The 17,275-nt window shown below is 55.5% G+C and overlaps 1 protein-coding gene across 1 annotated transcript in view; it reads right to left on the reverse strand.

Moving 5' to 3' along the window:
* Positions 1–8,188: 8,188 nt before the first annotated feature.
* The window catches only part of FOXH1 (forkhead box H1), a 30,564-nt gene continuing 21,477 nt past the window's right edge, over positions 8,189–17,275 (reverse strand). The window contains exons 2-3 of the mRNA XM_069005114.1: positions 15,404–15,508; positions 8,189–8,689 (exon numbers count right to left, since the gene is read on the reverse strand). Of these exons, the coding sequence (XP_068861215.1) occupies positions 8,189–8,689; positions 15,404–15,508 (606 nt within the window). The remainder of the gene's footprint in view (positions 8,690–15,403; positions 15,509–17,275) is intronic.

Below are 17,275 nucleotides of genomic sequence, written 5' to 3' on the forward strand. Positions count from 1 at the left end.
CTGGGAGGGAAATGGGAGGGGATTGGGAGGGAACTGGGATGGAACTGGGATGGACTGGGAGGGATTGGGAGGGGATTGGGAGGGACTGGGATGAGCTGGGACGAACTGGGATGGACTGGGGGGACTGGGATGGAACTGGGATGGAAATGGGATGGACTGGGATGGACTGAAAGGGACTGGGATGAGCTGGGATGGACTGGGAGGGACTGGGAGGGACTGGGATGAGCTGGGATGAACTGGGATGGACTGGGAGGGACTGGGATGAACTGGGATGGACCGGGAGGGACTGGGAGGGATTGGGAGGGATTGGGAGGGGATTGGGAGGGACTGGGATGAGCTGGGACGAACTGGGATGGACTGAGGGGGATTGGGATTGAACTGGGATGGAAATGGGATGGACTGGGATGGACTGGGAGGGACTGGGATGGAACTGGGATGAACTGGGAGGGACTGGGATGAACTGGGATGCGACTGGGCTGAACTGGGCTGAACTGGGATGGGACTGGGATGAACTGGGAGGGACTGGGAGTGACTGGGATGAACTGGGATGGGACTGGGATGGGACTGGGATGAACTGGGATGGGACTGGGATGAACTGGGATGGACTGGGATGGGACTGGGAGGAACTGGGATGAACTGGGATGGGACTGGGATGGAACTGGGCTGAACTGGGATGGACTGGGATGGGACTGGGATGAACAGGGATGGACTGGGATGAACTGGGATGGACTGGGATGGGACTGGGATATACTGGGATGGACTGGGATGGGACTGGGATGGGACTGGGATGAACTGGGATGGAACTGGGACGGAACTAGAATGAACTGGGATGGAACTGGGATGAACTGGGAGGGACTGGGATGGGACTGGGATGAACTGGGATGGATTGGGATGAACTTGGATGAACTGGGATGGACTGGGATGAACTGGGATGGAACTGGGATGGACTGGGATGGACTGGGATGAACTGGGATGGACTGGAATGGAACTGGGATGAACTGGAATGGAACTGGGATGAACTGGGATGGGACTGGGATGAACTGGGCTGAACTGGAATGGGACTGGGATGAACTGGGATGTAACTGGGAGGGAACTGGGATGGGACAAGGATGGAACTGGGATGGAACTGGGATGGACTGGGATGGAACTGGGATGGACTGGGATGAACTGGGATGGACTGGGAGGGACTGGGAGGGACTGGGGTGGAACTGGGAGGGACTGGGAGGGACTGGGATGGAACTGGGATGAACTGGGATGGAACTGGGAGGGAACTGGGATGAACTGGGATGGGACTGGGATGGACTGGAATGAACTGGGATGAACTGGGATGGACTGGGATGGGACTGGGATGGACTGGGATGAACTGGAATGAACTGGGATGGGACTGGAATGAACTGGGATGGGACTGGGATGGGCTGGGATGAACTGGGATGGACTGCGATGAACTGGGATGGGACTGGGATGAACTGGGCTGGACTGGGATGGGACTGGGATGAACTGGGATGAACTGGGAGGGACTGGAATGAACTGGGATGGGACTGGGATGAACTGGGCTGGACTGGGATGGGACTGGGATGAACTGGGATGAACTGGGATGGACTGGGATGGACCGGGAGGGGTCTGGGAGGAACTGGGATGAACTGGGATGGACCGGGAGGGACTGGGAGGGATTGGGAGGGATTGGGAGGGGATTGGGAGGGACTGGGATGAGCTGGGACGAACTGGGATGGACTGAGGGGGATTGGGATTGAACTGGGATGGAAATGGGATGGACTGGGAGGGACTGGGATGGAACTGGGATGAACTGGGAGGGACTGGGATGGACTGGGATGCGACTGGGCTGAACTGGGCTGAACTGGGATGGGACTGGGATGAACTGGGAGGGACTGGGAGTGACTGGGATGAACTGGGATGGGACTGGGATGGGACTGGGATGAACTGGGATGGGACTGGGATGAACTGGGATGGACTGGGATGGGACTGGGAGGAACTGGGATGAACTGGGATGGGACTGGGATGGAACTGGGCTGAACTGGGATGGACTGGGATGGGACTGGGATGAACAGGGATGGACTGGGATGGGACTGGGATGGGACTGGGCTGAACTGGGATGGACTGGGATGAACTGGGATGGACTGGGATGGGACTGGGATATACTGGGATGGACTGGGATGGGACTGGGATGGGACTGGGATGAACTGGGATGGAACTGGGACGGAACTAGAATGAACTGGGATGGAACTGGGATGAACTGGGAGGGACTGGGATGGAACTGGGATGAACTGGGAGGGACTGGGATGGGACTGGGATGAACTGGGATGGATTGGGATGAACTTGGATGAACTGGGATGGACTGGGATGAACTGGGATGGAACTGGGATGGACTGGGATGGACTGGGATGAACTGGGATGGACTGGAATGGAACTGGGATGAACTGGAATGGAACTGGGATGAACTGGGATGGGACTGGGATGAACTGGGCTGAACTGGAATGGGACTGGGATGAACTGGGATGTAACTGGGAGGGAACTGGGATGGGACAAGGATGGAACTGGGATGGAACTGGGATGGACTGGGATGGAACTGGGATGGACTGGGATGAACTGGGATGGACTGGGAGGGACTGGGAGGGACTGGGGTGGAACTGGGAGGGACTGGGAGGGACTGGGATGGAACTGGGATGAACTGGGATGGAACTGGGAGGGAACTGGGATGAACTGGGATGGGACTGGGATGGACTGGAATGAACTGGGATGAACTGGGATGGACTGGGATGGGACTGGGATGAACTGGGATGAACTGGGATGGACTGGGATGAACTGGAATGAACTGGGATGGGACTGGAATGAACTGGGATGGGACTGGGATGGGCTGGGATGAACTGGGATGGACTGCGATGAACTGGGATGGGACTGGGATGAACTGGGCTGGACTGGGATGGGACTGGGATGAACTGGGATGAACTGGGAGGGACTGGAATGAACTGGGATGGGACTGGGATGAACTGGGCTGGACTGGGATGGGACTGGGATGAACTGGGATGAACTGGGATGGACTGGGATGGACCGGGAGGGGTCTGGGAGGAACTGGGATGAACTGGGATGGGACTGGGATGGACTGGAATTAACTGGGATGGGACTGGGATGAACTGGGCTGGACTGGGATGGGACTGGGATGAACTGGGATGAACTGGGATGAACTGGGATGGGACTGGGATGGGACTGGGATGGGACTGGGATGGACTGGGATGGGACTGGGATGAACAGGGATGGACTGGGATGGGACTGGGATGGGACTGGGCTGAACTGGGATGGACTGGGATGGGACTGGGATGAACTGGGATGAACTGGGATGGACTGGGATGAACTGGGATGAACTGGGATAGAACTGGGCTGAACTGGGATGGACTGGGATGAACTGGGATGGGACTGGGATGGACTGGAATGAACTGGGATGGGACTGGGATGAACTGGGCTGGACTGGGATGGGACTGGGATGAACTGGGATGGGACTGGGATGAACTGGGATGGGACAGGGATGGGACTGGGATGAACTGGGAGGGACTGGGAGTGACTGGGATGAACTGGGATGGGACTGGGATGGGACTGGGATGAACTGGGATGGGACTGGGATGAACTGGGATAGAACAGGGCTGAACTGGGATGGACTGGGCTGAACTGGGATGGGACTGGGATGAACTGGGATGGACTGGGATGGGACTGGGAGGAACTGGGATGAACTGGAATGAACTGGGAGGGACTGGGATGGGTCTGGGATGAACTGGGATGAACTGGGAGGGACTGGGATGGGTCTGGGATGAACTGGGATGAACTGGAATGGAACTGGGATGGGACTGGGATGAACTGGGATGCGACTGGGATGGACTGGGATGGACTGGGATGGATTGGGATGAACTTGGATGAACTGGGATGGACTGGGATGAACTGGGATGGAACTGGGATGGACTGGGATGGACTGGGATGAACTGGGATGGACTGGAATGGAACTGGGATGAACTGGAATGGAACTGGGATGAACTGGGATGGGACTGGGATGAACTGGGCTGAACTGGAATGGGACTGGGATGAACTGGGATGTAACTGGGAGGGAACTGGGATGGGACAAGGATGGAACTGGGATGGAACTGGGATGGACTGGGATGGAACTGGGATGGACTGGGATGAACTGGGATGGACTGGGAGGGACTGGGAGGGACTGGGGTGGAACTGGGAGGGACTGGGAGGGACTGGGATGGAACTGGGATGAACTGGGATGGAACTGGGAGGGAACTGGGATGAACTGGGATGGGACTGGGATGGACTGGAATGAACTGGGATGAACTGGGATGGACTGGGATGGGACTGGGATGAACTGGGATGAACTGGGATGGACTGGGATGAACTGGAATGAACTGGGATGGGACTGGAATGAACTGGGATGGGACTGGGATGGGCTGGGATGAACTGGGATGGACTGCGATGAACTGGGATGGGACTGGGATGAACTGGGCTGGACTGGGATGGGACTGGGATGAACTGGGATGAACTGGGAGGGACTGGAATGAACTGGGATGGGACTGGGATGAACTGGGCTGGACTGGGATGGGACTGGGATGAACTGGGATGAACTGGGATGGACTGGGATGGACCGGGAGGGGTCTGGGAGGAACTGGGATGAACTGGGATGGACCGGGAGGGACTGGGAGGGATTGGGAGGGATTGGGAGGGGATTGGGAGGGACTGGGATGAGCTGGGACGAACTGGGATGGACTGAGGGGGATTGGGATTGAACTGGGATGGAAATGGGATGGACTGGGATGGACTGGGAGGGACTGGGATGGAACTGGGATGAACTGGGAGGGACTGGGATGGACTGGGATGCGACTGGGCTGAACTGGGCTGAACTGGGATGGGACTGGGATGAACTGGGAGGGACTGGGAGTGACTGGGATGAACTGGGATGGGACTGGGATGGGACTGGGATGAACTGGGATGGGACTGGGATGAACTGGGATGGACTGGGATGGGACTGGGAGGAACTGGGATGAACTGGGATGGGACTGGGATGGAACTGGGCTGAACTGGGATGGACTGGGATGGGACTGGGATGAACAGGGATGGACTGGGATGGGACTGGGATGGGACTGGGCTGAACTGGGATGGACTGGGATGAACTGGGATGGACTGGGATGGGACTGGGATATACTGGGATGGACTGGGATGGGACTGGGATGGGACTGGGATGAACTGGGATGGAACTGGGACGGAACTAGAATGAACTGGGATGGAACTGGGATGAACTGGGAGGGACTGGGATGGAACTGGGATGAACTGGGAGGGACTGGGATGGGACTGGGATGAACTGGGATGGATTGGGATGAACTTGGATGAACTGGGATGGACTGGGATGAACTGGGATGGAACTGGGATGGACTGGGATGGACTGGGATGAACTGGGATGGACTGGAATGGAACTGGGATGAACTGGAATGGAACTGGGATGAACTGGGATGGGACTGGGATGAACTGGGCTGAACTGGAATGGGACTGGGATGAACTGGGATGAAACTGGGAGGGAACTGGGATGGGACAAGAATGGAACTGGGATGGAACTGGGATGGACTGGGATGGAACTGGGATGGACTGGGATGAACTGGGATGGACTGGGAGGGACTGGGAGGGACTGGGATGGAACTGGGATGAACTGGGATGGAGCTGGGAGGGAACTGGGATGAACTGGGATGGGACTGGGATGGACTGGAATGAACTGGGATGAACTGGGATGGACTGGGATGGGACTGGGATGAACTGGGATGAACTGGGATGGACTGGGATGAACTGGAATGAACTGGGATGGGACTGGAATGAACTGGGATGGGACTGGGATGGGCTGGGATGAACTGGGATGGACTGCGATGAACTGGGATGGGACTGGGATGAACTGGGCTGGACTGGGATGGGACTGGGATGAACTGGGATGAACTGGGAGGGACTGGAATGAACTGGGATGGGACTGGGATGAACTGGGCTGGACTGGGATGGGACTGGGATGAACTGGGATGAACTGGGATGGACTGGGATGGACCGGGAGGGGTCTGGGAGGAACTGGGATGAACTGGGATGGGACTGGGATGGACTGGAATTAACTGGGATGGGACTGGGATGAACTGGGATGGACTGGGATGGGACTGGGATGAACTGGGATGGGACTGGAATGAACTGGGATGGGACAGGGATGGGACTGGGATGAACTGGGAGGGACTGGGAGTGACTGGGATGAACTGGGATGGGACTGGGATGGGACTGGGATGAACTGGGATGGGACTGGGATGAACTGGGATAGAACAGGGCTGAACTGGGATGGACTGGGCTGAACTGGGATGGGACTGAGATGAACTGGGATGAACTGGGATGGACTGGGATGGGACTGGGAGGAACTGGGATGAACTGGAATGAACTGGGAGGGACTGGGATGGGTCTGGGATGAACTGGGATGAACTGGGAGGGACTGGGATGGGTCTGGGATGAACTGGGATGAACTGGAATGGAACTGGGATGGGACTGGGATGAACTGGGATGCGACTGAGATGGACTGGGATGGACTGGGATGGGACTGGGAGGAACTGGGATGAACTGGGATGGGACTGGAATGGACTGGAATGAACTGGGATGGGACTGGGATGAACTGGGCTGGACTGGGATGGGACTGGGATGAACTGGGATGAACTGGGATGAGACTGGGATGGGACTGGGATGGGACTGGGATGAACTGGGCTGGACTGGGATGGGACTGTGCTGAACTGGGATGAACTGGGATGGGACTGGGATGAACTGGGATAGAACTGGCCTGAACTGGGATGGACTGGGCTGAACTGGGATGGGACTGAGATGAACTGGGATGAACTGGGCTGGACTGGGATGGGACTGGGAGGAACTGGGATGAACTGGAATGAACTGGGAGGGACTGGGATGGGTCTGGGATGAACTGGGATGAACTGGAATGGAACTGGGATGGGACTGGGATGGGACTGGGATGAACTGGGATAGGACTGGGATGGACTGGGATAGAACTGGGCTGAACTGGGATGGACTGGGAGGAACTGGGACAAACTGGGATGAACTGGGACGAACTGGGCTGAACTGGGAGGGGCCCCCCCAAGGACACGGAAGCGCCGCCGTCGTTGTCACCCCGCGCCTTTTATTGGGGGAGGGGGGCCGATGACGTCACCGGGGGGGTGACAGCGATGACGTCACCACACCCCCAAACTTTGGTGGGGGAGGGGTGACACCGATGATGTCACAGGCCCAGAGCTGGCCCCAATGACGTCACAGGGCAGGAAGGCGACCCCGATGACATCACCAGAGGATGAAGGTGACCCCAATGACGTCACCGGGGCAGAGCTGACCCCAATGACATCACCGGGCAGGAAGGTGACCCCGATGACATCACCGGGCAGGAAGGTGCCCCGATGACGTCACAGGGCCAGAGCTGACCCCGATGACGTCACCAGCGGATGAAGCCGACCCCGATGACGTCACCAGAGCAGGAAGGTGCCCCGATGACATCACAGGGCCAGAGCTGACCCCGATGACATCACCAGCAGATGAAGCTGACCCCGATGACGTCACCAGAGCAGGAAGGTGCCCTGATGACGTCACCGGGGCAGGAAGGTGCCCTGATGACATCACCAGCGGATGAAGCCAACCCCGATGACATCACCAGCGGATGAAGCCAACCCCGATGACGTCACCAGCGGATGAAGCCAACCCCGATGGCGTCACCAGAGCAGGAAGGTGCCCTGATGACATCACAGGGGCAGAGCTGACCCTGATGACGTCACCAGCAGATGAAGCCGACCCCGATGACGTCACCAGAGCAGGAAGGTGACCCCGATGACGTCACAGGGGCCAGAGCTGACCCCGATGACATCACCAGCAGATGAAGGTGACCCCAATGACGTCACCAGAGCAGGAAGGTGACCCCGATGACGTCACAAGGGCCAGAGCTGACCCCGATGACGTCACCAGCGGATGAAGCTGACCCCGATGACATCACCGGGCAGGAAGGTGACCCCGATGACATCACCAGAGCAGGAAGGTGACCCCGATGACATCACAGGGGCCAGAGCCGACCCCGATGACGTCACCAGCCCATGACACCGACCCCCTCCCCGCCCCCCCTCCCCCGTCACCCCCTCAGCGCGATGTCCCCGGGGTGGCTCAGCCACACGTCGAAGACGCTTTTATTGGGGGGGGGCCCCCCGAAATCGCCCTCGGCGGCGCCTCCGGGCCCGCCCCAGCCCCTCCCCCCCCAGCGCGGGGCCCAGCTCGGGGGGCTCCCCCCGGGCCGCCCCACGTTGGGCGCCGCGGGCGGCCGCGCCCGGGGCGGCGGGCACGGCGCGGGCGCGGCGCCGGCCGAGGGCGGGACTTTCTCCTGGAGCAGGGAGGCGATGGAGAAGTCGGAGGGGGGAGGGGAGGCTCGGGCCGCCGGGGGGTAGCGGGACCCCGAAAGGACGAACGGGGACAGGTCCGGCACGAAACGGGAGGCGCCGGGAGCGCCGGCCTCGGCCGCGCCGCCCGCCCGCGCCACCGCCGTGTTCTGCAGCTTCAGCGCCGCCGGAGGGATCCGGGACACGTCCACGGTCCAGTAGTTGCCCTTGGCTTGGGGTTTTGTGGGGTCCTTCAGCACCTGGGGGAGGCGGGGGGGGGGGGGAAAAGGGGTTGGGGGGTCGTAAAAAGGGGTTGGGGGGGGCCTAAAAAGGGGTTGGGGGGTCCTAAAATCCCCCAAATGAGAGCCAAAAGCCTCAGGAGTGGAAAGCAAAAAATCCCCAGGAATGGGAAGCCCAAAATCCCCCTAAATGGGACCCCAAAACCCTCAGGAATGGAAAGCCCAAAATCCCCCTAAATAGGACCCCAAAATCCCCCAAATGAGAGCCAAAAGCCCCAGGAATGGAAACCCCAAAATCCCCCTAAATGGGACCCCAAAATCCCCCAAATGAGAGCCAAAAGCCCCAGGAATGGAAAGCAAAAAATCCCCCTAAATAGGACCCCAAAATCCCCCAAATGGGCTCCCAAAACCCTCAGGAATGGAAAGCCCAAAATCCCCTAATTGGGACCCCAAAATCCCCCAAATGAGAGCCAAAAGCCCCAGGAGTGGAAAGCAAAAAATCCCCAGGAATGGGATCCCAAAATCCCCCTAAAAGGGACCCCAAACCCTCAGGAATGGAAAGCCCAAAATCCCCCTAAATAGGAGCCCAAAATCCCCCAAATGGGACCCAAAACCCTCAGAAATGGAAAGCCCAAAATCCCCTAATTGGGACCCCAAAATCCCCCAAATGAGAGCCAAAAGCCCCAGGAGTGGAAAGCAAAAAATCCCCAGGAATGGGATCCCAAAATCCCCCTAAAAGGGACCCCAAACCCTCAGGAATGGAAAGCCCAAAATCCCCCTAAATAGGACCCCAAAATCCCCCTAATTGGGACCCCAAAATCCCCCAAATGAGAGCCAAAAGCCTCAGGAGTGGAAAGCAAAAAATCCCCAGGAATGGGATCCCAAAATCCCCCTAAAAGGGACCCCAAACCCTCAGGAATGGAAAGCCCAAAATCCCCCTAAATAGGACCCCAAAATCCCCCAAATGAGAGCCAAAAGCCTCAGGAGTGGAAAGCAAAAAATCCCCCGAAATGGGACCCCAAAATCCCCTAAATGGGACCCCAAAACCTCCAAGAATGGAAACCTGAAAACCCTCCAGGAATGAGACCCCAAACCCCACAAGTGGGACCCCAAAATCCCAAGAATGGGACCCCAAAATCCCCCAAATGAGAGCCAAAAGCCTCAGGAATGGAAAGCCCAAAATCCCCCTAAATGGGACCCCAAAATCCCCCTAATTGGGACCCCAAAATCCCCCAAATGAGAGCCAAAAGCCTCAGGAGTGGAAAGCAAAAAATCCCCCGAAATGGGACCCCAAAATCCCCTAAATGTGACCCAAAACCCTCAGGAATGGAAACCTGAAAACCCTCCAGGAATGAGACCCCAAACCCCACAAGTGGGACCCCAAAATCCCAAGAATGGGACCCCAAAATCCCCCTAATGAGAGCCAAAAGCCCCAGGAATGGAAACCCCAAAACCCCCAGCGAGGGACCCCAAAATCCCCCTAAATAGGACCCCAAAATCCCCCAAATGAGAGCCAAAAGCCCCAGGAATGGAAAGCAAAAAATCCCCAGGAATGGGAAGCCCAAAGCCCCAAATGAGACCCCAAAAACCCCCAAAAATGAGACCCCAAAACCCCCAGAGAGGGACCCCAAAATCCCCTAAATGGGACCCCAAAATCCCCCAAATGAGAGCCAAAAGCCCCAGGAATGGAAAGCAAAAAATCCCCCTAAATAGGACACCAAAATCCCCCAAATGTGACCCAAAACCCTCAGGAATGGAAAGCCCAAAATCCCCCTAAATAGGACCCCAAAATCCCCAAAAATGAGACTCAAATGCCCCAGGAATGGAAACCCCAAAACCCCCCTAAATGGGACCCCAAAATCCCCCAAATGAGACCCAAAACCCTCAGGAATGGAAAGCCCAAAATCCCCCTAAATGGGAACCAAAAGCCCCAAATGGGACCCCAAAAACCTCCAAAAATGTGACCTCAAAACCCCCAGGAATGGGGACCCCAAAACCCCCCTAATTGGGACCCCAAAATCCCCCAAATGAGAGCCAAAAGCCCCAGGAGTGGAAAGCAAAAAATCCCCAGGAATTGGAAGCCCAAAATCCCCCAAATGTGACCCAAAACCCTCAGGAATGGAAACCCCAAAACCTCCCTAAATGGGACCCCAAAATCCCCCAAATGAGACCCCAAAACCTCCAGGAATGGAAACCCCAAAACCCCCAGAAATGGGACCCCAAAGCCCCAAATGGGACCCCAAAAACCTCCAAAAATGAGACCCCAGAACCCCCAGAGAGGGACCCCAAAATCCCCTAAATGAGACCCCAAAACCCCCAGGAATGGGGACCCCAAAACCCCCAGAAATGAGACCCCAAAATCCCCTAAATGGGACCCCAGAATCCCCAAAAATGAGACCCAAAACCCCCAGAGAGGGACCCCAAAACCCCCAGGAATGAAAACCCCAAACCCCCCCAGGAATGAAAACCCCAAAACCCCCAGAGAGGGACCCCAAAATCCCCTAAATGAGATCCCAAAATCTCCCAAATTGGGACCCCAAAACCCCCAGGAATGAAAACCCCAAACCCCCCAAAAATGAGACCCCAAAACCCCCCAGGAATGAAAACCTCAAAATCCCCTAAATGAGACCCCAAAACCTCCCAGGAATGGGAAGCCCAAACTCCAGGGAGGGACCCCAAAATCCTCAGGAATGGGGACCCCAAAACCCCCAAAAATGAGACCCCAAAAACCCCAGGAGTGGAAACCCCAAAACCCCCAGAGAGGGACCCCAAAATCCCCTAAATGAGACCCCAAACCCCCCCAAATTGGGACCCCAAAACCCCCAGGAATGAAAACCCCAAAACCCCCTAATTGGGACCCCAAAATCCCCCAGGAATGAAAACCCCAAAACCCCCAGAGAGGGACCCCAAAACCCCCTAAATGAGACCCCAAAACCCCCCTAAATGAGACCCCAAAACCCCAAAAATGAGACCCCCAAACCCCCAGGAATGAAAACCCCAAAACCCCCAGAGAGGGACCCCAAAACCCCCTAAATGAGACCCCAAAACCCCCAGGAGTGGGGACCCCAAATCCCCTAAATGGGACCCCAAAACGCCCAAAAATGAGACCCCAAAACCTCCAAAAACGAGACCCCAAAACCCCCCAGGAATGAAAACCCCAAAAGCCCCAGAAACGGATCCCAAACCCCCCTAAACGAGACCCCAAAACCCCCAAAAACGAGACCCCAAAACCCCTCAGGAATGAAAACCCCAAACCCCCAAAAATAAGACCCCAAAACCCCCCAGGAATGAAAACCCCAAAACCCCCAGAGAGGGACCCCAAAACCCCCCAAAAATGAGACCCCCAAACCCCCAAAAATGAGACCCCAAAACCCCCAAATTGGGACCCCAAAACCCCCCAGGAATGAAAACCCAAAAATCCCCTAAATGAGACCCCAAAACCTCCCAGGAATGGGAAGCCCAAACTCCAGGGAGGGACCCCAAAATCCTCAGGAATGGGGACCCCAAAACCCCCAAAAATGAGACCCCAAAAACCCCAGGAGTGGAAACCCCAAAACCCCCAGAGAGGGACCCCAAAATCCCCTAAATGAGACCTCCAAACCCCCCCAAATTGGGACCCCAAAACCCCGCAGGAATGAAAACCCCAAACCCCCAAAAATAAGACCCCAAAACCCCCCAGGAATGAAAACCCCAAAACCCCCAGAGAGGGACCCCAAAACCCCCTAAATGAGACCCCAAAACCCCCAAAAATGAGACCCCAAACCCCCCTAAATGAGACCCCAAAACCCCCAGGAATGGAAACCCAAAAATCCCCTAAATGAGACCCCAAAACCTCCCAGGAATGGGAAGCCCAAACTCCAGGGAGGGACCCCAAAATCCTCAGGAATGGGGACCCCAAAACCCCCAAAAATGAGACCCCAAAAACCCCAGGAGTGGAAACCCCAAAACCCCCAGAGAGGGACCCCAAAATCCCCTAAATGAGACCTCCAAACCCCCCCAAATTGGGACCCCAAAACCCCGCAGGAATGAAAACCCCAAACCCCCCTAAACGAGACCCCAAAACCCCCAAAAACGAGACCCCAAAACCCCGCAGGAATGAAAACCCCAAAACCCCCTAATTGGGACCCCAAAATCCCCCAGGAATGAAAACCCCAAAACCCCCAGAGAGGGACCCCCAAACCCCCTAAATGAGACCCCCAAACCCCCCTAAATGAGACCCCAAAACCCCAAAAATGAGACCCCCAAACCCCCAGGAATGAAAACCCCAAAACCCCCAGAGAGGGACCCCAAAATCCCCTAAATGAGACCCCAAAACCCCCAGGAGTGGGGACCCCAAATCCCCCAAATTGGGACCCCAAAACCCCTCAGGAATGAAAACCCCAAAATCCCCTAAATGAGACCCCAAAACCTCCCAGGAATGGGAAGCCCAAACTCCAGGGAGGGACCCCAAAATCCTCAGGAATGGGGACCCCAAAACCCCAAAAAATGAGACCCCAAAAACCCCAGGAGTGGAAACCCCAAAACCCCCAGAGAGGGACCCCAAAATCCCCTAAATGAGACCTCCAAACCCCCCCAAATTGGGACCCCAAAACCCCGCAGGAATGAAAACCCCAAACCCCCCTAAACGAGACCCCAAAACCCCCAAAAACGAGACCCCAAAACCCCGCAGGAATGAAAACCCCAAAACCCCCTAATTGGGACCCCAAAATCCCCCAGGAATGAAAACCCCAAAACCCCCAGAGAGGGACCCCAAAACCCCCTAAATGAGACCCCAAAACCCCCCAGGAATGAAAACCCCAAAAGCCCCAGAAAGGGACCCCAAACCCCCCTAAACGAGACCCCAAAACCCCCAAAAACGAGACCCCAAAACCCCTCAGGAATGAAAACCCCAAAACCCCCAGAAATGGACCCCAAGCCTCCCTAAATGAGACCCCAAAACCCCCAGAGAGGGACCCCAAAACCCCCTAAATGAGACCCCCAAACCCCCAAAAATGAGACCCCAAACCCCCCCAAATTGGGACCCCAAAACCCCTCAGGAATGAAAACCCCAAACCCCCCTAAACGAGACCCCAAAACCCCCAAAAACGAGACCCCAAAACCCCTCAGGAATGAAAACCCCAAACCCCCAAAAATAAGACCCCAAAACCCCCCAGGAATGAAAACCCCAAAACCCCCTAATTGGGACCCCAAAATCCCCTAAATGAGACCCCAAAACCCCCAAAAATGAGACCCCAAAACCCCCCAGGAATGAGAACCCCAAAACCCCCAGAGAGGGACCCCAAAACCCCCAAAAATGAGACCCCAAAACCCCCAAATTGGGACCCCAAAACCCCCCAGAAATGGAAACCCCAAAATCCCCTAAATGAGACCCCAAAACCTCCCAGGAATGGGAAGCCCAAACTCCAGGGAGGGACCCCAAAATCCTCAGGAATGGGGACCCCAAAACCCCCAAAAATGAGACCCCAAAAACCCCAGGAGTGGAAACCCCAAAACCCCCAGAGAGGGACCCCAAAATCCCCTAAATGAGACCCCAAACCCCCCCAAATTGGGACCCCAAAACCCCTCAGGAATGAAAACCCCAAAACCCCCAAATTGGGACCCCAAAATCCCCTAAATGAGACCCCAAAACCCCCAGGAATGGAAACCCCAAAACCCCAGAAAGGGACCCCAAACCCCCTAAATGAGACCCCAAAACCCCCAGGAATGGGGACCCCAAAATCCCCTAAATGAGACCCCAAAATCCCCCAAATTGGGAGCCCAAAACCCCCAGGAATGAAAACCCCAAAACCCCCTAATTGGGACCCCAAAATCCCCTAAATGAGACCCCAAAACCCCCCAGGAATGAAAACCCCAAAACCCCCAGAAAGGGACCCCAAACCCCCCTAAATGAGACCCCAAAACCCCCAAAAATGAGACCCCAAAACCCCCCAGGAATGAGAACCCCAAAACCCCCAGAGAGGGACCCCAAAACCCCCAAAAATGAGACCCCAAAACCCCCAAAAACGAGACCCCAAAACCCCTCAGGAATGAAAACCCCAAAACCCCCCAAAAATGAGACTCCAAACCCCCCAAAAACAAGACCCCAAAACCCCCCAGGAATGAAAACCCCAAACCCCCAGATCGGGGGACCCCAAATCCAAGGCACCCCCACCCCAAATCCCTCCCACCTCAAGGAATCCCCTCCAAAACCCCCTAAAAAAAAACCCAAAACCCCCCAAAACCCCCAAACCCCAAAACCCCCAAACCCCCAAACTGTGAAACCCCGAGACCCAAAAAACCCCCAAACCCCAAAAACCCCAAAACTCCCAAACCCCCAAACCCCAAAACCCCAAACCCAAAAACCCCCAAACCCCCAAACTGTGAAACCCCGAGACCCCAAAAGCCCCAAAAACCCCAAAACCCCAAAACTCCCAAACCCCAAACCCCCTAAACCCCCAAAGCTCCCAAACCCCCAAATCCCAAAAACCCCAAAAACCCCCAAACCCCAAAACCCCCAGATCCCAAACCCCCAAAACCCCCAAAACCCCCAAAACCCCAAACTGTGAAACCCCGAGACCCAAAAAATCCCAAAAAAACCCAAAACCCCAAAACTCCCAAACCCCCAAAAACCCCAAAACCCCAAAACTCCCAGATCCCAAACCCCCAAAACCCCCAAAACCCCCAAACCCCAAAAAACCCCAAAAACCCCAAAACGCCCCCAAAAACCCCAAAAAGCCCCCCAAAAAACCCCAAAACCTTGGCGAAGCAGGGGTTGGAGGAGAGGTTGTGGCGCACGGAATCCTTCCAGCCCTGGTACCCCCCCCCGAAAAACGGGAACAGGCTCCGGAGCTGCTGGATGATCTGGGAAAACCCCGGAAAAAATCCCATAAAATTGGGGGAAATCCCATAAAATTGGGAGAAATCCCATGAAATTGTAGGGGATCCTAAAAACCCCCCAAAAACGAGCCCAAAAATCCCCAAATCCCGCCCTAAAAATGATCCCAGTTGTGCCCATTCATCCGCACCCCAAAAAAACTGGGAAGAGGTTTTGGGGTTTTTGGATAATTTGGGAAAATCCCAGAAAATTGGGGGAAGTCCCAGAAATCCCCAAACCCCAAAAACGCCCCAAAACCCTCAAAAAATGCCCCCAAACCCTTAAAAAATGCCCCAAAAATCCCAAATCCCACCCCAAAAACGACCCCCGTTATCCCCATCCATCCCCACCCCAAAAAAACTGGGAAGAGGTTTTGGGGTTTTTGGATAATTTGGGAAAATCCCAGAAAATTGGGGGAAATCCCAGAAACCCCAAAACCCCAAAAATGCCCCCAAAACCCCCCAAAATGACCCAAAAAATCCCAAATCCCGCCCTAAAAACGATCCCAGTTGTGCCCATTCATCCGCACCCCAAAAAAACTGGGAAGAGGTTTTGGGGTTTTTGGATAATTTGGGAAAATCCCACAAAATTGGGGGAAATCCCAGAAATCCCAAAACCCCAAAAATGCCCCCAAAACCCCCCAAAATGCCCCAAAAATCCCAAATCCCGCCCCAAATGGGATCTCCGTCATCCCATCCCAAAATTCCCCATCCAGCCTTGGGACCCCCCCCCAAAAAAAACCCCAAACCCCCCAAAAAACCCCAAAACCCCAAATCCCCGGGACCCCAACCCCCTAAAAAACCCCAAAGTACAAAACCCCAAAACCCCAGACCCCAAATTCCCCCCAAAAACCCCAAAACCCCGGGACCCCAAACCCCCAAGAAACGCCAAAAACCCCACACTCCAAACCCCCCAAAAAACCCCAAATCCCCCAGACCCCAAATTCCCCCCTACAAAAAACCCCAAAACCCCAAAAACCCCAAAACCCCAAACTATGAAACCCCGAGACCCCAAAAACCCCCAAAAATCCCAAACTACAAAACCCCAAAAAAACCCCGGACCCCAGATCTCCCCAAAAACCCCAAAAACTCCAAAGCCCAAATCCCCCAGACCCCAAATCCCGTCAAAAAACCCCAAACCCCAAATCCCCCAAAACCCCAAAAAAGCCCCAAACCGAAAACCCCGGGACCCCAAAACCCGAAAAATCCCAAACTACAAAACCCCTAAAACCCCGGATCCCAAATCCCCCCCAAAACCCCAAAAAACCCCAAATCCCAAATCCTCCAGACCCCAAATCCCCCCCAAAAAACCCCAGACCCCAAAAAACCCCAACCCCCAAATCCCCAGGACCCCAAACCCCTAAAAAATCCCAAACTACAAAACGCCAAAACTCCCAGACCCCAAACCCCCAAAAAAACCCAAAACCCCAAAAAACCCCCAACCCCCCAAAACCCCAAACTATGAAACCCCGAGACCCCAAAAACCCCCAAAAACTCCAAAAAATCCCAAACTACAAAACCCCAAAAAACCCCCGGACCCCAAACCCCAAAAAACCCAAAACCCCAAAAACCCCAAACTACAAAACCCTGGGACCGCAACCCCCCAAAAAACCCCCAAAACCCCAAAACTCCAAACCCCCCCAAAAAACCCCCAAAACCCCAAACTTTCAAACCCCTGGACCCCCCAAAAAACCCCCAAAACCCCAAAAAACAAACAAACAAAAAAAAACCCAAAAATCCCAAACTACAAAACCC

The sequence above is a fragment of the Aphelocoma coerulescens genome, chromosome 2, assembly GCF_041296385.1.
Source record: "Aphelocoma coerulescens isolate FSJ_1873_10779 chromosome 2, UR_Acoe_1.0, whole genome shotgun sequence".
Lineage (NCBI taxonomy): Eukaryota > Metazoa > Chordata > Aves > Passeriformes > Corvidae > Aphelocoma > Aphelocoma coerulescens.